Source organism: Pantherophis guttatus, chromosome 3 (genome assembly GCF_059756535.1).
Source record: "Pantherophis guttatus breed Tessera chromosome 3, ASM5975653v1, whole genome shotgun sequence".
In the NCBI taxonomy this organism is placed as follows: domain Eukaryota; kingdom Metazoa; phylum Chordata; class Lepidosauria; order Squamata; family Colubridae; genus Pantherophis; species Pantherophis guttatus.
The window spans coordinates 190189592-190214607 of record NC_142065.1 but is presented as its reverse complement, the minus strand read 5'-3'; the positions used below and the strand labels follow the sequence as shown (position 1 = coordinate 190214607).

At 38.0% G+C, this 25016-nt stretch overlaps 1 protein-coding gene across 8 annotated transcripts; it reads left to right on the top strand.

Annotated features, from left to right (window-relative positions):
• The first annotated feature begins 5486 nt into the window (after positions 1–5486).
• Positions 5487–24471, top strand: ANKRD46 (ankyrin repeat domain 46). Of its 8 annotated transcripts, none has more exons than XM_034422542.3 (6): positions 5487–5724; positions 9309–9379; positions 11879–12219; positions 15663–15821; positions 15962–16060; positions 22587–24471. In XM_034422542.3, exons 3-6 carry the CDS (start codon positions 11909–11911, stop codon positions 22801–22803), a joined length of 786 nt encoding a protein of 261 aa, XP_034278433.1. In that variant the 5' UTR covers positions 5487–5724; positions 9309–9379; positions 11879–11908; the 3' UTR covers positions 22804–24471. The 8 variants fall into 8 exon arrangements, with proteins under 8 accessions (XP_034278433.1, XP_034278431.1, XP_034278434.1 ...); XM_034422540.3 differs by having other exon boundaries at positions 5487–5821; XM_087890805.1 differs by lacking the exon at positions 5487–5724 and adding an exon at positions 7720–7829.
• Positions 24472–25016: the final 545 nt, after the last annotated feature.

Here is a 25016-nt window from a genome sequence, read left to right as displayed (position 1 = left end):
TGATTGCAATGCATTACAATATTGTTTAATGTAGTATTTTTGTGAAGAGTTTTAAAATAGTAATGTAATATGAGAGGTACAGTGCAGTGGTGGGTTTCAAAATTTTTTACTACCAGTTCTGTGGGTGTGGCTTGGCGTGGCATGGCTTGGTGGGCGTGGCAGGGGAAGGATACTGCAAAATCCCCATTTCCTCCCAATTACCTGGAACTTGGGAGGCAGAGATAGATGGGGGCGGGGCCAGTCAGAATTTTTACTACCGGTTCTCCGAACTACTCAAAATTTCTGCTACCAGTTCTCCAGGACTGGTGAGAACCTGCTGAAACCCACTTCTGGTACAGTGTGATAAATATTCTCAAAATGTAAAATACTGGTTGCATTTTTTAAAAGAAGCATATTTCTAATATGCTGAATGTCTTCAAAAGGGTCCAGAAATCGCAATGTGTCTTAAGAAAATCTATTGCGTTGTCTTCCAGTGTGGAAAACCTTAGAACAGCAATCCCCAACCTTTCTGGCTTGGCGGACCAGTGGAGGGGGGGGGAGGAAAGAGGGGATGGTTCTGTGTGAATGGCATGCATCATTGCACACAACTTCATTTGCACAAGCAGTGGGCGCGCACACCTGCCGCTCATGCAAAGGGAGCTTCGTGCACAAGTGTACATGCCCATCACTCGCACAAATGGAGCTGCATACACATGCTTACTCACCACTTTCACAGCCTGTTTCCGAACGGGCCGCAGCCCAGTAGTGAGCCGTGGCCTAAGGCCCTTCCTTAGAAGTTACATGAAATGCTTCCAATAGCATATATGGATTATAATAGATGTTTTCAGAGCATGGATTGCAATCATTCAAGTAAGGGATTCTACAGGGCAGGGAGCAACTGATGAAGCAGGTGCTGCAATACTACTCACTCTCACTCGCTCTCTCGCAGTCACCCCAAGCCCCACCATGCTTGCGCCAAGCCTCCCTTGCCACTTGCGCACCTCCTCGTTCCCTTTCCCATCTGATACAGCCATTTATTGCCTGAAGCCTGCTTTGGTTGTTGGAAATTGGTACCTAATGACCCATGATCCTTGTTTAATGAGAGCAATAGGATTGTAGATATTGCAGTCACTAAACAATGCGATCGTGGGCTGTTGCACTTTGCAAATGCATAGCTTAGTGACAGAAACTCCAGATCCAGTTGTCATCATAACTCAAGGAATACTTTTTCCAGAGTCGCCCACCTGCACCTCCCCTGTACAGTTATCCCCTGTACAGGTATCAGTTATCAGATAACTGAACACACAAAGGAAGATGCAGACAATTGAAAAGGAGGACAAACAGGGAGAAAAGAAGGATACGCTTGGCATTCACAGCAAAAAAAATACAGCAAAAACACTGCCAAAAATGTACTTTTTCAAGAGGCAACTGGACTTTCTGGTTTTTCTTTGAAGACGTTTCGCTTCTCATCTAAGAAGCTTCTTCAGCTCTTCAAAAGCTGAACAAGTTCTTGGATGAGAAGTGAAACGTCTTCAAAGAAAAACAAGAAAGTCCAGTTGCCTCTTGAAAAAGCACCTTTGGGACAACCATGACCTGGATGACTGAGTATCTCCATGTACTTAAGTACCAAAAATGTACTTAGGTCTATGTGTACAGTATATGAAATTTTTTCAACATCAGAAAGACTAGTTTTTCTGTTGCTTTTCGGTATTTTTCCAAAACACTCTTTATTTTCAAGAACATATGCTAAGGTAATATAGAGACAAGATTTGCTTTTTCACCGTAGACTTGTAGGACGAGTCATTGATCCACAAATTACAGTGCCATAGATTTGAAGGGCTAGAATGAAGCTGACTGGTGGAATCAGGAAATAAATATAGCAACATAAATCTCAGATTTCAAGACCGTCAGCAGACATGGGAAAGAAGCAGACAATTTACAAGGTCATGCTATATAGAAGTCGATGTATAGAACAAAATGACGACTATTGTGAAAACATCACAACTGCCCCCAACCTCCAAAAGATATTCAAAAATGCAGAGAAATATTTTATTTGAAGTCTACATTTGCTGGACAGAGGGCAAAAAGAAGACAGTCTTCCCTTTGCCAAATATCTGATAACCCTAGTCTCATAGAGATGCATTAATGGAATTTTTATCCAGGCTGATTTTCCAACTCAAATTTTCCTTTTGGTGGCTTCTCCCACTATACCAAATTTGTTCCCATTCTTGTTTGCTTTCAGACAGTTCCCTGCTGATGTACAGAGCCTCCATTTATTTTATTACCACCTTCCCTTTCTAGCTATGCCTCAGCCTCCCTCAGACCAGAAGCCTCTGGCTCAGGGGTGAAATCCAGCAGGTTCTGACAAGTTCTGTTGAACCGGTAGTGGAAATTTTGAATAGTTCGGAGAACCAGCAAATACCACCTCTGGCTGGCTCCAGAGTGGGGTGGGAATGAAGATTTTGCAATATCCACCCCCTCCAGGAGTGGGGAGGGAATGGGGATTTTGCAGTATTCTTCCCCTGGAGTGGGATGGGAATGGAGATTTTGCAGTATCCTTCCCCTGCCATGCCCACCAAGCCACAAGCCACACCCACAGAACCGGTAGTAAAAAAATTTGGATTTTATCACTGTTCTGGCTGCAGTGAAGGCTTTGTCAGTCTCCTGATCTACGGTGCTATATTCTCCAAATGTGGCTTCTGGCACACAAACATTGGGGTCCTCGGTGTTAAATGACTGCTTTATCTTAGCCATATTTCTAATGAATAAGCCACGATAAATGAACTCACGCACAACCCAAACCCAATAAATCTCATCATGCTTTGGTAATGTACGATTCCCCGCACTGCATAAGTCCTACCCTGTTCATGATTGCATCTAGAAAAAGCTGTATTGTCACCTCATCACACACAAAAATGCAAAACGCCATAGGCTGTTTGTGCCACTTGTGTGCAGATGGATGGATGGATGGATGCATGCAATACGGATGTCCCCACGGGGAAGGGGCATCCATGCCAAGGGGGCAATGGTCGATACTTTAAAATCAGATTCCTTCTCAAGAGCTTCTTCCTTGGAGAACACCCAGGAGGCAAGATGTACGTTCAGGTGACTTTATACTATACCCTCCATCTTGGAGTTGGGTTTTACAGCATAGGAGGAAGTCTTATTTAAAACACCACCAGGCTCGTGGCTTCTCTGCCATCTAACGGCAGCAATTTCTTGCTTTGATCCTGGTAGGCTTGGCAGGGAGGCGGCGGCTCTGGTATCAGCCAGCCTGTGGGTGGCGCCAGTGGCATCGCCTCTTCGCTGCCTGGATAGAGCGACGCAGAAGCCCAAAGGGGCTGTGGGGTTTGAGTCTTGGGAGACACAGCAACGGTCCTTTGACGAAGCTCCAGCAAGCCGTCGCTATTAATTGCCCAAGACTTGCCTGCATGGGGGGGAAAAAGCAAAGTGGCTGAGAAATAAGATGCTTTTTAAAAGGGCTGCCTCTTTATAAGAAGTCTTTCCAAACATGCAAAAAAATAAAATAAAAATAAAAACAAATCTGGACTAAAAGGAATCAATCCCACACCTCTTTTTTGGGAGGGGGTGGGAGCCTTCACTCATCAAGACTCTTTTTTTTTTTTTAACACAGAGCCAAATTTACACATGTACACACAAGAGTTCTCAAATGAGACGCCAACAATGACCAGACACAAACGATCCTACTTCAGGCCCCTTTTGTAAAGACCCAGCTATATGTGGGGTGGGGTGGGGGGGAAGGCTCTAATGCTGGGGAAAACGTGGAAAGAAAGAAAACAGGATGATGATCAGCAGCACGATGGATGGACTCCTGGCGGAGATGAGTACTCTTAGGGACGGACCATCACAGAGACAATCTTATTTACTGCATGTGGTGGTCGCTATAAGAGTCGAAACCGGCTTGATGGCACACCATCAAAGTGTCAACACCGACTTGGTGGCACATCAATCAATATCCCTACCATGAAACCTCTAGGCCAGGTGTCAGCAACCTGCAGCTCTTTGGGCCCTCTGCTGTGGCTCCCTGTCGGGTGATGCCACTACTGGCTGTCCCTGCCCCTCACCCTCCCAGTCACTCTTCGCCTGGCCTGAGAAGGCCAGGGCGACAGCAGGTGAGACAGAGAGATACAGAGAGAGGGGGAGAGAGAGAGACATAGACAGATACAAAGAGAGAGGTGAGGAGAGTGGGGGGAGGGAGAGAGAGAAAGATGTCAAAAGGGTTTTGTGGTTCCCAGTGTTTTTTAACAACTGGTTCTCTGCCCTAATGACTGGCTGGGTAGGCGTGGCTAGGGGGTTGTCATGTGACTGGTGAAAGTGAGTGACGTTGAGTTGGCCACGCCCACCCAGGTTTTGTGGCTTCTGATGTTTTCTTTTCTGTGGGAAACGGGTCCCAATGGCTCTTTGAGTGTTTAAGGTTGCAGACCTCTGCTCTAGGCCAGGAGTCTCCAACCTTGGCAACTTTAAACCTGGCAGACTTCAACTCCCAGAACTTTGCTGGCTGGGGAATTCTGGGAGTTGAAGTCCTCCAGGCTTAAAGTTGCCAAGGTTGGAGACTGTTAGAAAAAATTTATTTCTCTATAGCTGTGCCTATTAATGGCTTTTGGAATAGACAGATACATAAGCCAATCAGAGGGCAGCTAATATGTTTGACTCTCCCGGGTCCTACCCTAACTGTCATAGTTAGCAGTATAAAAGGAGATTCTTGTCAGAAACTCTTTGCTCTTCGATCTTCACTTGTCTTTGCTATTTGATCTTAGGTCTTAGGTCTTAGGTCTTAGCTCTTCTAGAATCTTCCGTTAAACAACTGTGAGCAGTTTGGAAGTCTGTTAGAGCAGTTCTGGTGGTTTATAATAATAATAATAATTATTATTATTTATTGAATTTATATACCGCCCTACTCCCGAAGGACTCAGGGCGGTAAACAGCCAAATAAAATACATATAAATGTTAAAAAACCATTAAAATACAATTAAATAATTGTATAAATAATAATATTTCTTCTGAGGAAGAATAGTCATAGATAACATAGCTTAGAGAGAATAGATATAGATATATAGCTGACAGGATAATTAATCATAGTGCTGTTTATTAATTGTATATTGTTATGTTTTTAATATGTAAATAAAAACATTTACTGTTAAATGATTTAAAGGCTCATTTGCTAAAGTAGAAATCCATAGAGACAAAGGTTCACGGTTCATTGATTTTATTAACCTCCACAATAGAGACCCCCGGCCTAAAGTATCCTTATCCCTATCCCATATGTATGCTTTTTCTGGCTGGGGAATTCTGGGAGTCGAAGTTCACCAGGCTTAAAGTTGCCAAGGTTGGAGACCCCTCCTCTAGGCCCGTGATAGTTTCTTTCCCAAGCCACGCAAACCACCACCCAATTTCCTTTCCCCACAACGAATCCCTGCCTTCCGCCCAGTTTCCACGCTCTCCCCGCCATTCACCCGCCAGAGGCGAAGAGCTGCGACCAGGAACCGGAAGTGCTGGGTCGGGAGCTGCGGGAAGAACTCGCCGCGTCTCGCTTGGCTCTAAGCGGGGCCTGGTTTTTCGGGAGCGATTCTCTCCGCCGCTGAGGCGACCGGGCCCTGAGGAGGAAGCGGGGGAGAGGCGCCGCGGAATCGCCTTCGGGGGAAAAAGCCGGCCCAGAAAGCCTTTGGCTCGGTTTGGGGCCTCGAGTTGGGCGACACGAGTCTCCCCCTCCGCTGCGTTTGCCCGGTTAGATGCGGGTTTGCTCTGAGGAGGCGGACGGGGAAGAGGGAGTTCTTGGAGAGGGAGCCGGTGCTGGTGGTTTAGCAAGGCATGGGAACGCCAGGTAGAAAAAAAATCAGCCGCCATTTGGTTTCACAGCCTGCGAGGCTGCCTGGATACGTTTTCTGGCAACCGAGGGTCGTGCTTAAAAATAATAATAATAATAATAATATCCTGCTTGTAGGTTGAAAATACTAATAATTCCTTTCAGAAATGTCCTCTCTCTCTTTTTCAACACCCAAGAAATATATAGAAATATCGAATCGGGTTTATTACTGCTTACATGGAACTGAATTCCGACCTTTCAAGCAATGCCGGACTACAAATCCCAGCCTCCACCACCCACGCCCAAACTGGCTGAGGCTGCTGGGAGTTGTAGTTCGGCAAGCTTGTTTATAAAATCCTCCCCCCTTCAAAGTGAGCTTTATTAGGCGATCTTGTAAATAATATCAACTGGAGTTGAACAATCGGTAGATTCAAATGCATAATAATATTGACATCCTGAAGACCCTGGCAGTGAGAAATTTCTACAGCTTTCTAAACTTATTTATTTTTGCTCATTCATTTTAAAAAAATATTCTCTGGAAAATTTCTGGTGTGTATGTGTGTTTACAAAATGTTTTGAATGTTTCAGTGTATTTTTTTCTGTCTGTTTCAACTCGTATTTTACTGCTGTTATGTTTAATTATACTTTAAATAACTGCTCCTTCAAACACAGGAATATAGAAACTAAAGACAGCTTGTATATTTTCCTACTTTTACTGTGGATACCAGTATTTATTGGGTTTCGTTTTACAACAATTGAACCCAAGTTCCAGTTCAGTATTTCCCAATCTTGACAACCTCCAGATGTATTAACATCCATTCCCCAAAATCCCCCTGTTAATTTTGGAGGTCTACAAAACTGGGAATCTCGTTCTTATCTAACCAGAAGTTGTTTTGTTAATCACTACATTTCTCTTGTTTATAAATTCTCTAAATTATGTGACTTCCACAACATTGAGTTATACAATCATAAACATCACTCTAGCAATATAAAGCCTCCATGCATTCAGGATATGCTGGTAGAAATGGTAAGAAAACTCTATAAATTTCTAATGTTCAAAATTATGAAATAATCTAGAATATTTAGAGGTAATTTTACTCTATTTGCACTTTCCCTGGCAACCATATTGGTTGAGTTAGGGTTATATTTAAATATACTATGCTAACATAGTAAAAGAGGCAAATGATTATTTTATTGATCATAAGATCATCAGAGGAATAGTTATTGTGAACATATGATATTCATTAGGATGTTTTACAATATATCTTTTATATCCACCATAACATCTTCCATTTTTCAGTAGCAATCCCTTCATTCATTGGGAGCTACGTCTTTAAAATAACAACACAATGTTATGTTGAAATATGTAGAAATCGTCACCTATTCTTTTGAAAATGAATACGTATGATCTTTTTGAACTCTGGGAGGGAGCAATGTGATGCACAGTAGAAAGAGATTTAGTAAAAGTAAAATGGATTCAGAAAATAAATACTAAACCTACATCAGGTTATTAGAGCTTTTTAGAAAACATCGGACAAGACAGCTAATTCTACTTTTCTTTTTAATTATTGTTATTTAAAATATTTTAGAATTACGCAGTTAATATTAATGTATTACTGAGGCTTCAGGGGGAGAAGTTGGGACATTCTCATGGAAATTTGCCCACTCAGGTTCTGGTGGGCAGGGGAAGAGGAGCCTAGTTGTTGGCAACCACAAGATTCTGTTGTTTTCTAGAGACGCTAGACCGGAAATAGCCTGATTTGAGGTCTTATCTGTGTGGTTGGGTGATCTAGTTTATTGCTGCCTCAGATAGCAAGATGGGTGGCATATACATCTAATAAATAAGTAAATCCTCCTGTTACACATGGCAGCCCTGCCAAGACTGCTCAACCTGATTGCCTAAGTAGCAATGGCGTTTCCCCACTTATTAGTCCTGGAGGACTTCTACATGGTTCGCCTTGACAAGAAGTTTGGAGCAACTCAGTTCACAGCAGCCATGACAATGATGGACCACACCCAATTTATTGTGAGCTCAATGTATATGAAAATCACACACTAGATTTGTGTTTTGTGGAAGACAAGATGTGATCTGAAAGTGGGGGATTGGGATTGTATATTATAATATGTTAGTCGTGGACAGATTATTCTGATTGCTATGGAATTTGGCATATCTCCCTACTCCACAATAAGGGGATCCTAGTAGATTTATATATCCTCTTTCCCAAGTTTCTAATAGATTTTATGGGTTTTCAGAGATCTCTTGGCAGGAAATTTGGCTGAATTTCTGGTTTGGAATAATAGGATATCTAAGGCTTTGGACTGGATTGCACTGGAATGTGCTGATCTGCTCTAGGAAATCAAGTGGCAGAGAAAATGATTAGAGTACTGCTGGACAAAGATTTGTCTTAAGCTGATTGGTATGAATTCATGCTCAAGCCTACATAAGGGTGATTTAGGTTACAGAATTTTTAGTTTTGCTTATTATGTTGGCTGAAAGCCGCCCAGCAGCCCTATTTAAGGCAACCCTTTCCCTTTTAGCAAAGAGTAATCGGGATTATCTGAAGAGTGCTGTGAGAAATTTTCATGACGTTTAGTGGACAAAGCCGCTTACATTTGATTGAAGTTAGACTCTAGTTAAAAAGTATCCATGGATTGGTTTTCTCTTGTGATATGGAATTATTTTTAGTCTGTGAGACACGAAGTGGATAGGGTCCACTCTCCACTTATTCTTAACACTTATTTTTACATAAAATTGCTGGGAGAGGTTATTTGTCAGTAAATAGTCTAATACCATCAATGTGTGTGGATGACATTCAGCAATGTATCTCAATGCAAGTGATGCAGTGGAACTGCTGACCCAGGGTATGGAGGATTATCAGGATCTGGGGATCTCACCCCTTTGGACAGATCAAGAAACAGCAAAGGTGACCTCTTTGCTTTGGAAGTTTTGTTAATAGCCAGTCAGTTTCCTGGTATGATTCAAGGTGCTGCTTATCACCTTTAAGGCCCTACGTGACTCTGGTCCTAGTTATCGGAGAGAATACCTCATCACTTTCAAGAGGCAGTGAAGTTACAGAAAATAGAAGGAATCTAGGTCCATCCATATGCTACTGCATTGAAACGTGCTTATTACAAGAGTGGCATTTGAAAACATTGTATGATGAGAAAGGCGAATTGGAAATTGATTTGATTTTAGGGTAATTTGAGCTTCTCCATTTTATTTATTTATTTAGCAAATTGATTATAGCTACCCATGTCAAACTTAATGATTAATTCCTTATTACAAGTGGAATACTGCACTGTATGTAAGCTTCACAGTATTGCTTATGCAGACTTTACATAAATACAGTGAACACTGATATTTTTAGTTGATTGGTTACATACTGCTACAAACAACCCAGTTGAAACGTATGAAAAAGTTGCTTGGTTTTTTAGTTAATTTAGTACATTGTAAAAGTATCAGAAAATTGAATATCTTTAACAAGATTTTTCTTTTCTGTTATAGATGTGCACTGGACTGTAAAGTGGGTCAGAGCAGATTTAACAGTTTTTGACCATATTTTGCACCTGCTGAAGGCAAGATTTTAGCATTTTTACTGCTACCTGTACCAAACTTGATGAAGATTTTCATACTTGACAATAGTTTTAAAGTTGTGATTTTAACGTGATTAACTTTTTTTTTTTTTTTTGCAACCAGTATGGATTTGTGAGCTCTGAAAGAGTGGCTGTTTCATCTTTAGCTAATAGAAGCATTTGAGAGTTTAGTTTACAGTGGCTAAAAAAGCTGGGGTGAATTTTTCAATATGTTGATGAGACTGATGAAAGAAGCCCAAGTTGCTTCCACTGAGATATTAGCTACAATTCACCAAAATTCCATAGTGGAAATTGGAAATTAAGGCAGGCTTTGCCACCTTTTTATTGTTCTCTCATATTATATTAGTAGATGGAATTGACATTGCAGCAATAAAGGCCTCTAGAGGGAGCTCAAGCTCTATAAAACTTCTCAGGTCCTGTTAGTACTACTTAACTTCTGTTAAAGCTGTTAAAAACAAGGTACTTAAATTAGATAAGGAATTGTTTCCAAATACAGATAGCAAAAATGAAAATTGTGACATATTTCAATTTTTCAATCTTAGAATATTCAATTCAATATTTTAAGATTGTACTCACTGTTCTTCTTAGTTTAATGTCCTATGCAAAGTAGCTAACTCAAAAAGGCTGCTTTTTTATGTTGGTACAAGATATGAAATGCAGAGCTCTGTGAAATTTTAAAAAGCTGGAGCAGTATTTAATTCCTTTGTTCTAATGTTAAGAAAAATCATTTCTTTGCTTCAGTGGTAAGGAGCAGACAGAAAAGTTTTGAGTAGAGAAATAATATTCACTTAATGGATCAGGGTCACCAAATATTTTTAATTCTTATATAAATGGCAACTTTTCTGCAAATTGCGGCTGTTTCTCCTAGTTGAAGAGCCATATTTTAAAGCTTTCCTAGACCAAGGTGTTGAAGCTTTCCCCTTTTATCTGGCTGACCTAGAAAATCAGAACAATTAACATATATAGTTAAAAATCCTGGCAGGATTTTGCAGTTTTTGGCATCATTTCCAAGCCAAGCCATAAATTATAGTAACTAGGATTCCCTCCTGGTTTCCTTCATCCTCCAGCACTTCTCCAAATAGCAGAAAACATAGGCAGGGCATATCTTGGCCTCAGCTTTTGCTACGCAAGGATAAAAGCTAGACAAAGCTTTTATATACAGCCATGACTGGAAAAAAAATCTCTTCAGGAAAGAGAAGGAACATATTGACCTCAATCAGCATTCTCAGCATGAGCCTGGGCTTTCTGCTAAGCAACTAAATAAATACTCTGACCACCGTTTATTACCCCACATAGGAGTGAAAGATAATATGCAGGCTTCACCCTGATGATGGCGAAAGGCTAACAGCCATCCAATAATAGCACAAAATCTCCAAGAAATCTTGGGAACTGTATTGTAAAGCTCATAAACTCAGACGGTGGGTGTGCTTATCACACTGTAGTGCCAGGTTTCCTTTTACTTTAAATTGTATCTTTCTCCGCTTCTGTTTGCGTAAGAGATCATAAATGCATCTTGCCAACCACAGCTGTTGTTAGTTTCTGCAGATTGTGACATAAGATCCTTTTGAAAACGAAAGAGGATGTATAAATCAAATCTTAGATTTTTGCTTTTGTTTTCCTGACAGCTCATTGGCTATTTTAGTTGAATGAAATTATTTGTGTAAATAAAAATGTTCAATGGAAAATGCAGCAGCAGTTGTTTTGGCAAGTCTGGTGAGATGCATAACAAGACTTTTTAGCAATTGCTAGTCAACTCCACTGCCTGAATTTCTGATGTAAATAAGAAGCAGTTCCCTGAGAAATTAATCCCATTAAGAGTGGTGTTATTAATAGGAAATAAAAGAATTTCTGATCTGTATTATCATTAAGTTACCTTGAGGCAGCCTGGTACAATGGTGCTTAAAAGTTTGTGAACCCTTTTGAATTTTTAGTTTTTCTGCATAAATATGACCTTGGGTATGATCTGTTCTTCACACAATTCCTAAAATTATATAAAGAAAACCTAATTAAACAAATAGATTAAAATTGTTTATTTATTAAGGAAAATGATCAAAGAGTTATGCAGAAATAATGAGCATTCAAAAGGGTTCATAAAATTTTGAGCACTGTACATAGGCTAATGTTTTTTGACAATTGAAGAAAAGTATATTCCTTCTCTCTTTTTTTCCCAGAAATCTGTATATTATTTATAATGTAAGCCTGGGGATCCAAGTACAATATTCTGGAGAATGCCTTGCAACTATCATTGTAGTGACCAAAACTAACTTTTAAAAAATGAGAGAATCACAAATGTAAAACCATCAACAGTAGAAGAAATATTTTCTGTTCTGAGAATAGTGTGGAGCATTATATGTATACTATTCCACTTTCGGATCATGCATTTAAACAATAGCTTTTCGTATTTTTAAAAAAAGAATTGCTTAAAACTCTGGCATTATTCTGATTAACAAAGGCTCACAATTTCTTCCATTTCATTTTCAGCTGCAGGTTGGCTACATTTCCCATTCAGTCATGTCTTACGTGTTTGTAAATGATTCTTCCCAAACAAATGTGCCTCTGCTACAAGCTTGCATTGACGGAGATTTTAACTATTCAAAAAGGCTATTGGAGAGTGGCTTCGACCCAAATATCCGGGACAACCGTGGCCGAACAGGTCTTCACTTAGCAGCAGCTCGAGGAAACGTTGATATTGCTCAGTTGTTGCACAAATTTGGGGGTGATCTTTTGGCCACAGATTACCAAGGTAACACAGCTCTTCACCTCTGTGGACATGTTGATACCATTCAATTCCTCGTCTCCAATGGACTCAAGATAGATATTTGGTAAGGTTGTCTCTCTACCGCATGCCTAAAAATCAGTCTTGCCTATTAACACTTTGAATAGCTCCTGAGAATATATTTCAGCTTTCTTAATCTTTATTCGTCAAAAATTCAGGATTGTGGGAGCTGTTGACAAAAGCATCTTTGACCCACTGTACATGCTACTTTTATTATTAATAGAAAGACAAAAAGATATATGATGGCTTTTCTGTTGTTGTTGTGTTTTTTTTGGGTAGCACTTACCACTATGATTCTTTCAGGTCAGGGGGATACTGTCAGCATAGAGATTATTTGTTTCTTGATAGCGTGTTCTTGTCACAAACATTCTATATAAAAATGAGCTTATATCATGCTGCACTGGAGCTATGAAAAAACCAGCAAGCAGTGACCATTTCCAGCACTGCTACAATTACAGTATTGCTGCCAAATATTTAATCTTTTCAGTTTTATCCGGCATGGCCAATGGTGATGAGGATTGATGTTGCAGCCCGGCAACATTTTGAGGGCACTTACGTTGGTTCCTCCAGAGCAAGTGCGTACATGGCATTGTTCTGATTCTGATGCCATCCTCTGACATAGAGATACCTCAAAATAATTGACCTCTTTTAATAACTTGAAATATATGTATATTTATTCCAATGTAAACAGAACTGGTTCAAGACGTCCTTTCTGTTTCATTATTTTTCAGTCCTCACCCAACCAGCTCTCAGAATTTATGAATCAATCTTTCTCTGAAATGTTGTATATTCACTCTACCAGGCTGCTAGCATCTGTCATATGCCAGTTGTCCAGACAAAAGCACTTAGTGTACTGAATAAATAGCCGTTTGACAAACACAATTAACAATAATCCCAGAATTGTTTGTTCTTTGAACTCTTTGTTCATGTATCCTAGTGGTTTGAAACTTAACCATTGTTCTTAAATGATTGACGCTAAGCCTCTGTTCTTTATTTTTATATTTGAGTTATAGTATTTTGTTTGGAGATGATGACTAAGTTGTGTCTAAAGAGGGGAAACTTACGAGGTTAGCATATACTTATTTGAACTTTGCAGTGGTTGTCATAATTAACTTGGGAATGACTTCTTGATAATGGAACAGAAGTTTCAAAGAAGAATCAATGCTGCAACTGTTATCACCATATGAAAAGAATAAATACATTCCTGGTGGGATTGCCTTGTTTACCATCTAAATAGCAAAAAAAAGTGAAGAAAGTGGAAAGTACAAATGTTAAAACTTGAATATGATTTTACACTTGAATTTAAAATAAACCGATTACCTAGTTTATTATATATAAATAAACCCAACCAATTTAGCTCCGAATAGAGGTTTCCTAAAAGTTGCTTTTATTTCCCCCTTTTGTTTCTGTTGTCTCAAATTCAAAAGAACAAAAATGCTTCAATAAGTAGTAAAACTAAAAAGCCAACTACGCATCTTAACTTTTCACTACAGTACAGGTAGTGGCAAACATCACCTGGTTGCCATTTGCAACCTCCTGCTGGCTTCCTCACTGAGTTTGCTTGTTGGAAGCCAACAAAGAAGATTGCAAATGGCGACCATCTGACTGCAGGAAGTTGCAGTGTTGTAATTGCAAGCCGGGTGCTGAGCACCTGGATCATGACCACAGAGACACTGCAATGACTGGAGCTCCAAGGACTGATCATAAGTACCATTGGTTCAGCGCCAGGGCATATTCAAGCAGTTGCTGAGAGTGGTCGTTAACCGAAGACTGTCTGTTGTGCTTTGTATATATAAAAAAGTCTCTATATATGAACACCATAGTTTTAAGAAAGTATAGAATTTAGTGACTGCCTTGTACAGTGACTATTTGCAATTATGATGGTGATAAAAAAAATTAACATTATGAGCCATGGTGGCGCAGTGGTTAGAATGCAGTACTGCAGGCTAATTCTGCCAACTGCCAGCAGTTCAATTTTCACCGGCTCAAGGTTGACTCAGCCTTCCATCCTTCCAAGGTGGGTAAAATGAGAACCCAGATTGTTGGGGGCAATATGCTGACTCTGTAAATCTCTTAGAGAGAGCAGTAAAGCACTTTGAAGTGGTATATAAGTCCTATTGCTACTTACAACCAATCCTCATATTTATGACCTTTGCAGATCGTAAAGCAAAGGAAAGCTGAAGTAAGATTATAAGTACAGTTGTGTCCCAGATATGGTTGCTAAGTAAAGACAGCCTATAATGGCAGGAGGCTGACTTTAAAACTGCAATAATAGGCGGAACCTTAGTAGGCTGTCAAAGTGGCTTCCCTGTAGCAACTGTAACATTTTAAAATTGGCTTTTTCATGCTTCAGTGGACAAGAATGGAGGTCATGCTAATATTGTAAAGGACTGTAAAGTTATTTGGTAAATTATAATTCAAAGATCATGTTAAAAGAAATTATAGTTTTTGATCACCTGTGGGCTTTTTTTTAAAGAAATAGCTATTTATAATGTCTACTCTGAGGTTTCAGGTAAAAAGAGCTAGTTTGGTATCGTGGTTAAGACACCAGGCTAGAAACTGGGAGAATTGTGAGTTCAGTTCCGGCCTTAGCCATGAAAGCCAGCTGGTTGACTGGGCCAGTCATTCTCTCTCAGCCGAACTCATCTCACAAGGTTGTTGCAGGGAAAATAGGGTGTGTTGAATATGTTGACCGCTTTGAGTTATTTGTAAAAATAATTAAGGCGGGATCAAATAAGTAAGGCAATATCTTCCAAATATCTGCCGGTTTTGAATTCTTAAACCATAATAAAGAGAAAATAAAGTTCTAATTTCAGTTTCACAAGCTCTTTTTTGACCAATTCATGTACAAAGAATTAAGAGATTTCAGAAGGAAATTATATCATTCCAAATATTGTTGTCTTTCTGGGTAGAGATTACCTGATACTGTAATGTAATAATTCCTACAAAAACTAATCATTTTACATATACTGATGCAATTGAAAAATATGTAAGATTCAGGTATTTCTACCTCTAGTTAATTAATTCTCCTTAATACAATAGCTAGATTTATTTACATATTTATATTATTACTAGAGATGTTCAGCTTTTTCATTGAAAGAAAGCAACATCTATCATTTTGTGGGAGCAATTTATCAACAGCTTTCTTTCCAAAGAACTCTCAATTAAATTACCTTTTGTTTTAAAATCCAGAAGAATATAACATTCTTGTAATACAGGAAGTAAAGTCAGAGTAACTGTTAGATCAAAGTGCTTGATTTCAAGTGTAATGTAATTTAATGCAAATTCAACCAGATTATTAACATGCTATTATTGTCTGCAATTACGGCCCTGTTACTTGAAGCACTTCCAGAGTTGTGGATGAAAAATAATGAGGTATGGTTTCCAATAAACGAAGATAAACAATTTTTCCCCATAGAATTGGTATGTATATGTTTTTCAGATAGAAACCATTCTAGTACCATTTTTTTATTTTTCCACTTCACATAGCAATCATCAAGGTGCAACACCTCTTGTCCTGGCAAAACGAAGAGGAGTAAATAAAGATGTGATTCGATTGCTTGAATCTTTGGAAGAGCAAGAAGTGAAAGGATTCAACAGAGGAGCACACTCAAAGCTGGAAACAATGCAGACAGCTGAAAGTGAAAGGTTTGCCCTCCCTCCCCCATTGTTTTAATTCTATTTTACTGGTTAAACATCATTGGAAAAATTGTCTTATGTGGAGCTTATTCCGCATAGTGGAAAAGGTCAGGGCTTATTATGTGACATTTTTCTCCCAAATTTTGTAGTTGGAGATGTTTAGACTCTTCATTGGAAAGAGTTCTAAAGAAGTTGGACTGTCACATGGCCAATGAACTTCAGGAGTCAGCTCAAATTGCATATTTGGAGTAAGTCATTGTCTTTGACTTGAAATATGACTTGACAGTCCTTTGTACAATTAATAATTACACATAGAAAACTCAACGCTGGAAAGAAGGTTCTAGTTTTTCTTTCTCCTTGAGATTATTTTCTCTTTGTAGATTGTTTGAATAGAGAAGCCACTGAGTTCCAGTCTGCTTTCTGAAGTGATCTAGCTCAAATACACCTTGTGGGCTAGTTTTTTCATAGAAAAGATATGGGTTTCACAGTCCATCACATGACTCATAAAAACACTGTGCTATTTTAAAGAAAGCTATGCCTTTGCAAATACATTATGAGACCTTGAGGAGTAGGTAGAAGTTGTACTTACAGCTTTCTGACAGCTGCATGCTATGTAGTTAATCATTATTAGATAGATAGCAAAGAAAAGAGCTGTTGCTTCTGGCACTTTGACTAAATGCTCGCAACCCCACCTCCCTTGTTTTGGACATATGTAGACATATGTCCAAAACAAGTTGGAACAAACGTACATATGTTTGGATCTTCATTCTGAAAAAGATAGGACAGGGTGAAAACAAGGCAAAATTGTTTTCAGTTTCTTTTCTCTTTCAGTATTGTTATTTTGGGAAGTTGGGAACCTTGCTCAAGTTTACAAGTCTGTAGTCTCAGTATTTTAGAATTTAATATTGTCCTATTATGAAACAATTTTTCTTTTTGCCTGGAAGGTCACCTCTTATTTTCTGTCTGAATTCTTGGGTGGCCAAGGCCTAGAGAAATAAAAGACAGAAAATGTTTGTGGGTAGGATCAACATTTTCAAGGTTCTCCCCCCCACCCCTAGATTTTCAGAATTGGGTTTTTTTAGGAGGGTTAACCCTATATCAAAGCTTAAATTAATTCATTTACTTTTCCACTGGAAATGGGAGGAAATTGTGTCTGTTTCTTGAGTATTTTGCTGTTGAAATTCTGTAGGGCTGCATGCAGAGACCTAGGAACCACAGCCTGTAGACTGCCCACCCTTGTAGTATACTAAGCGTACTACTGCCAAATAAAATATTCAGGCAGATGATAAATCAACATTGGTTTGGATGAATTCATTTTTTTTGCATTAAGAATTAACTATGATAAAACTACTGTATTTGTGAATATATTTCTTTCTGTGTGACTTAACCAGTCAGCATTTGTACTTATGTACAATTCCAGTTTCAGAGTTGATTCCGGGGGTTGTAAATGTAACAAATAAATGCATACATATGTACATTTTTATTAAGCTTTTTTCTTTCTCTATTTGCCAGTTCATTACAAGAAATGTTATGTTGCTTTGTGGAATGAGACAGTATTTTTAAATAGATTTCTTAGCCATTTCAATAAAACACAATCTATTCTATAATAGCAACAGAGAAATATTGATGGGTTTTTTTTTCCTTAAGGTTTTTTTTTTTTTTTTTTTCAAAATTCTCTCAACTAGAAACTGAATGTAATTTATTTTCCCCACACAAGTAGTCTTCAACTTATGACCAGTCATTCAGTGACATTTGAAAGTACAATGGTGCTGAATGAAGGGATGTCTCCTGTGCCCACAGCTGTGGTAGACTCTGTGATCATAAGATTGTGATCTGGGAACTTGGCAATCTGTTTGCAGTTATGACTGGTTGCCAAGTGCCCCACGGTCATGTGATTGCCATTTGCTTTCTGGCTTCCCCAGAAAGCCAATAGGGAAGCCAGGAGGGAAGGTTGCGAGCTGCTGTTGCCTGCCAAGAAGACTTTCTTGTCTTTCTCGGGGCTGGCTAAAAAGACCCTTGCCAAAAACCAAACAGGGTTTTCAGTTTCAGAGCACAGAGACTTGTGTCTCTTCTGAGGGGCTGAAAATCCTGCAGAAATGCCAGAATTCAGGAAGAACAGAGAGACAGCGGGGTAAGGGACATCTAAGTCTCTGTGCTCTGAAGCTGAAAATTCTTCCTGCCAAAATCCAAGCAGGATTTTCAGCCCTTGAGCGTCAGAGAGATTTGTTCACAGCACCTCCCCCAACTCACAGAGGGAGACGCAAGGACTCTCTCACCGCCTTGAGTCATCCTGCATTCTTTACCTGGATTTCTGTCCATTCAATGACCCATAAATACTGCAATTAGGAGTGCGGAGATTGCAGTTGTTGAGCGAAGCAGTCACGTGACATCTCAATAATCACTTTATTCAACAACTGAGATTCTGGTCCTAATTGTGGTTGTAATTCTAATTGAACGTTTGCTTGTAAGTGGTGGTGCGGTGGTTAGAATGCAGCATTGCAGGCTAATTTTGCTGATTGGCAATTGCCAGCAGTTTAGCAGTTAAAGTCTCACTGGCTCAAGATTGACTCAGTCTTCCATCCTTCCGAGGTCAGTAAAATGAGGACCCAGTTTGCTGGGGGCAATATGCTGACTCTGCAAACCACTTAGAGAGGGCTGTAAAGCACTGTGAAGCCGTATATAAGTCTAAGTGCTAATGCTAGTGCTAATAACATGTACCTAATGAAAGGCAAGCTCCCATTACCTGCCCCAGCTCCTGCCCACTTAAGCAGTTCAAAAGCACTCACATGCAAGTAGATAAAAAGGTACCACATTGGTGGGAAAGATAAAACAGTTCTGTGTGCCTTGGCATCTAGTCCTGCTGGCCACATGACCATGAAGAATGTCTTCAGACAATTCTGGATCCCTCAGCTAAGAAATGGAGATGAGCAGCAACCTCTAGAGCAGGGGTATCAAAGTGACACCCTGTGGGCCAGATCATCATGCACAAGCCATGCCCACCTCAGCTCTGCGAAAGGAAAACGTGATATATCACGTGACGGCAGTGTGACACCGCGAGGTTGACACTTGTGTCCTAGAGTCAGATACGACTGGAGAGGAGAAACCTTTATCTAATGAAAATGTGATTTTTTAAAAAATTGTCTGTAAAACTAAGCTTAGATTTATTATGTAATTTACCAGTGGAAAAATATCTTATTCTTCTGAAGGAATCTAAACAACAATGGTTTCTAATTTCCCTATAAACCAGGTTAAAGTATTTTAAGTATCTTTTTGTATAGAACCTTGCCAGTCAGCACTTCTTATATCTAAGAATCAGACAAATTTGTATGCTTCAGTTATAAAAATAAATTCTTACAGGAGGACATCTTTGCCTAATACTTTTTTTCTCGCTATTTTTTTTCTTCCTCCTTTCTTGCCATCAAATCAAGTGACTTTATTTCTCTAATTCAAATAATAGCTGTTGAAGCTGTGTGCCTAGCTGTTGTTCTTTATTTCCTGTAAGATAGTTATATTTCAACTCAGAAGATGTTTTCTACATATCCTTGAAAAATACCGAAAAACAACCTCTATGTTGGTAACATTAAAAAAAAGTTTTTTCTTATCTGCAGAAAGACTATCAGTCTTGAGCCACTTCCATATGTCTTCAAAATGGCTGATATTCCAGACCTATTACCATTTTAGTATTTGGAGGTCACTTTGGTTGCAACAATAATACAAGTAGTTTCTGCAACCCAGCTTTCCTTTTTTTTTTAAAAAAAAAGAGCCCACTTTGTTTTCAACAGCCACATTACCTTTCCGCTTAGATTATATTATACCTTCATTTAACCTCTGTAGTGGTTATAGATTAACTGCCTGAGTCTTAACTATTTTTTCTGTCATGCACCAATGGATACTTCTCTATTTTATATAAAAAAGCTCCCTCATTTCTGTTCTCACAAGAATGAGACAATTGATCCTGCAGTTATGAACAGCTTTCTAGGGAAGAAAATACTGTATTAAAAACTAACGTAAAAAGTTTGGGAAATGGCATGTACTTTATGCATATTATCTCTTGTGATAACTCCTTCCAATTTTTTTTTAAAAAATCCTGCCTTTTATTATTTTTTATAAATAACTCATGGCAATGAACATACCTAATATCCTTCCTCCTCCTATTTTCCCCACAACAATAGTCCTATGAGAAGGGTTGGGATGAGAAGGAGTGACTGGCCCAAGGTCACCCAGTTGGCTTTCACACTGAGGTGGGAGTAAAATTTATTATGTTCTGCTGCAGATCCATTGCTGCAACCTCAGTTACTTTTTTGGGGGATCCTTCCCTAACATTCAGGTGTCCTTTTAATTTTTTAAAAAATAAAATATTATTTAAATAACAGACACAAAAGTAGTATTCTGCCAAATTGTTTAACAAGCAATAAATATATTCCTGCATGTACGTACGTATACACACACACACACACACACACACACACTATATCTCTATCTCACAAAAAGTGACTTGCTGGCATACATCCAAAATAACAATTAAAACCATATCACAATATAAATACATCAGACATAAATAACAACAAAGATAAAAGCATAAAGAATAAAAACATAAAAGAACCCCAGAATGACCACCATCATCTGGTCTTATTCAAGACTAAATGATGGTCATTCTGGGGTTCTTTTATGTTTTTATTCTTATAAAAACCAGGCCTGGGCAGATAATTCCCATTCAAATACAGAATTTTCAAAAGGTAGTGACTTCTGTCAGAACTAACAGAATAACAGAATTGGAAGGGACCTTGGAGGTCTTCTAGTCCAACCCCCTGCTCAAGCAGAAAACCCTATACCATTTCAGACAAATGGTTATCCAATCTCTTCTTAAAAACTTCCAGTGTTGGAGCATTTATAACTTCTGGAGGCAAGTCGTTATCTGTACCTTTAAAAGTTGTTAATGTTTTATTGAGGAAAGAGGCAATGCTTGTTGATCTTAGAAATGCAGAGATATGGTGGAGAACTAATTAAATTTGGGCAGCCTATTCTTAGGAAAGATTCTGGAGAGAATATGTTCAATCCATATAATTTTGGAAATTTTTGATTATTGGAGAACACCTTCCCTAGCTTTTAACTTGGGACCAGGATAGCTTTGTTAGAGATAACTTTGCCTGTCCTGATGGACAATTTGCAGTATCCCTTGACATCAATTATTGCAATGTTGATCCCACTGGATCGGGAGTAATAATACTGTGCATCAGAGCACTAATAGCATTTGTTGGGGTCCTTTCCGGTGGGAGAAACTTAGTACAGATAACTTAGTGTTAGTTCAGGATTTGGGGGATGGCATATTTTGCCCCTGGACTATTTAACCTCTAGATGCTGTTGCTGAAGAAAAGCAATGAAGGCAATTAATACTGTATATACAATTCTTGTTTTTGCCAAAGATCACAAATGTTTGGAGACAGTTTTAGAGTAGATGAAGATGAATTAATTGAAACTTAATCCAAATAAGACAAATTGATTAACTGTTTGGTGGTGTACCACTAACTTTGAATGGAGTTCCACTTCCTCAGAAGACCCAGATTTGTAACTTGGGGATAAGCCTGGACTTGATGCTTTTGGGAAAGCTACAGTAATAAGACTACCTTTTCTCAGTCTAGAGAGGCTTGCAGCTGTGAGTCAATCTACGGATGAAATATTTTACTTTAGTTGCTGTGCCTTGGAAACATTCAGGCTAGAGAATTATAATACGTTCCATATGGATTTAATTTTTAAAAATGTTTGGAAGTTTCTCGCTTTGCAAATTGTAGCTATCCAGATGCTTGTGGTAGCTTAGCATTCCTAACATGTCAATCCAATATTATATTAAATGAGCTGTCTACCTTCCACAACCAAGCCCAGTTCAAAGTGCTGGTTTTGACCATTAAAGCCTAAAGTGTATGGAATTGGATTATTTGATGGATTACCTCTATATACATATAGGGAGCTGTCAAAGCCCTATGGTCAATCTTGGAGTGTGGCAGATACAATTATATGGTCAGCAATACAAGATATGGCCTGTTCAGTGGTGGCTCCTCCTTTATAGAAATTTCCATGCGTACATGTTCCATGTTCCATGCGTACATGTTTTGTTCACATATATTTATATTTTCTTTTAAATAGACCTGAAGACCCCTCCCCCTTTCTTTTTATGCATTATGAATATTAAGAAATGATGTTCTTTCATTTTGGAATTATTTTTAATGAATTGGGGACTATAGCACTGGCTTTTTTCTGTTTTGCAGTTATTTTGGTTGTACAAACAGTCCAGAAACTTTTAAAATAGATTAGTTATGCCTTCTTCATAAGAGGCCTATAAAATATGTAAACCAGCTGGGGAATTCTGGGAGTTAACATGCACCTATTTTAAAGTTCCTAAGGTTGAGAAACACTGGTCTATGTGATAGAGCAATAAAAGTGGGTATATGTTTGGGGTTTGGGACATGAAACAGTTTTATAAAAATTACACAATGTATTTCTAGTTAAATAAACTGAATTCCTGTATAACATGTTTTACTGCTGGAAATAGCATTGAAACATTTATAATGCTGGCAAAACACAGTTGCCATCTAAAGTGAAAAGAGGTTTGATTAGCCTAGGTTTCCTAATTTTAATGGTAGCCCTATTATTTTCTTCTACTGGTATATAATGGTAGCCCTATTATCTTCTTCTTCTGTTTCTGGTATAAGTAGATCAGGATTAACGTTTGGTGTCCAAATTCTGTCTTCAGGGATCTTTTTATTTCTATTTTCACAGTGCAATGGAAAGCCACTCTCTCCTCAACCCCAACCTGCAGCAAGGGGAAGGTGTTCTGTCCAGCTTCCGAACAACCTGGCAAGAATTTGTAGAGGACCTGGGATTTTGGCGAGTGCTGCTTTTGCTTGTTGTCATTGCTTTGCTGTCACTTGGAATTGCATACTATGTTAGCGGAGTGCTCCCCTTTGTGGAAAACCAGCCTGAGTTGCTGCATTAAAGGCAATATAAATTAATAGTGTCTTATTACTATTTATAAAGTCTCACTTTGTCCTCTGTTGGGCATATGTTGGTAGCTGCATGTAAGGTTTAGACACACACTTCCAAGACATTGTAAAGAACTCCTTCCAAAAATAAGGATGCATTAGACTTAGTTACATTCCTGAGTTAACGTATGCATCAACTGCATCTAACATTTCTTGAATTATCATTAGTTGTATTCTCTGCTGATAAAATATGACAATATAAAGAAGTGATCGAAAGCTTTTCCTTTTATGCAGACGTTTATGATCAGGAAACCAATTTGTTAGAATGTCTCTAAAAATTATTATGGAATCAGGTTTTACACTGGTCTTAAAGGTAGTCATTTTCTACAATTAAAAGGAATTTGCTGCAGAAAAATAAACTAATTCATATTTCTTTGGTAAAGAAAGCATATATCATATTTTTCAAGAAGCAACACTTAAGGATTTTTGCACTTCCATAATTTTCACATGAAATATTAACAGTTTTTCATTTCTTTGGAACAAGACCAATATTTAGTTAATCCAAATGAATTGGGAAATATCAATACTTATTGTTTTAATAAGAACTAAATAAAACATTTTTTTTTACTTTTAGGAGTTTTTCTTTTGTTTGGGGAGAATTTTTTTCTTTACAAGTAAGCAAAAATTAATTATCTTAATGGCTTAAAAATTTGAATAGAGGTATTGTGTAAAACTTGTGGCATGATCGTGGAAAGGTTTATTTTGCCCTGTTTATAAAATATGAGCTTTAAACTAATTTTCCAAATAATTTAATTGCAATGAACTCAATGTCCTAATCTCTTAACATATGTATTGTTGTATATGTAAAATGAGACCTGACTTGAAACTCTACTTTGAAGTAAATTAATAATATAGCTAAATATAGGATCTGGTGAATAACCTCACTAAGATTATCTACCTAAGATTGATGGTTCAGGCACTTAGTGATGCAGGAAGTAATGTCTGGTTTTTTGCTGAACCGAAAATTCTGAAAATGGATCCAGATGTGCTGGAGCATATCCTGTCTCATAGAGTTCTATTTATATCCAGGCAAGAGAGAAAATGATTGTTGATCTCTCTCCTTATATATCCAAATAAGTAATTAATAAACCATCTAGAAATTGAAGCAAGTGATTAATTTGTTTATCTCATACTAAATTCTTCATGTTCATTCTGATGAAATATAATTTTGTGGTAAGGTGTATTCGTCTGTGTATGTTTTGTAATATATTTTATAGTTTACTTAACATTGGAGGAAACGTTGGAAATAGACTATTTGTACCCCAGTTTTAGAATCTTCTTTAATGTTAACAAAACATCCTGAACATAATCCAGCCAAAGTTCTAACTTTTTAAGGACATGTGGATTTTCAATTTAGTATTTCTTTTCTTAAAGTTCGTAGGATCTTGTTTAAAACAATTCAAAGACTACAAACATGAACAAATTAATTACTCAAAAGTGAATGCAGCAGAAATAAGATATAAACTATTAGAAGAATTATAGGGTTGGGGTGTCTTTTTGTAAAAAATAAAGTTCCATGTTATGTTATTTCTTTTCTATTTTACACTGCATAACTATTAATTTAATTATTAATTGTATTCCAAGCATGCCAAGGTATTCCAAATAAACTTGTATAAACTACATGTATGTTTCTATTTATGATACAATTTTAAATCAAGAAAACTCAAGAAAGCAAGTAATAAAATCTAGTTCTTCATGGTCACTTTTTTGCACAGATCCATTACAGATTTCTCATCTTCAAACATCAAATTACAGTAATTATAGTTGCTTATTAAGATTTATTTTAAGAAAACATATAATTAAATATTAATATATCTAGTTTTATTCAGAAGGAATGCATAGTAATTTCTGAATAATATGAATTTAACTATTTGGTCCATATTATAAGCAAAACAAGACATAAAACAACGATATCGGCAAATTCTAGGATTGCAGATGATTGCAGATGATTTTTCCAATGAACCTGTTTTGGGTATTTACAATATATTTGAAAGAATTGGCTAAAAGGAGTATTATTTTTGTATTTTGTTTACATTTTGGAGATTTAGCCAATCTTCAAACAGAAGGTAAATATTAGCCAAGGATAGGAAGTAACTGCACAGACCCATCTACAGTCTGCTAAGGAATTTAGTGACATAGTTACTAAGCTGGTGACTTTAGCTGGTGA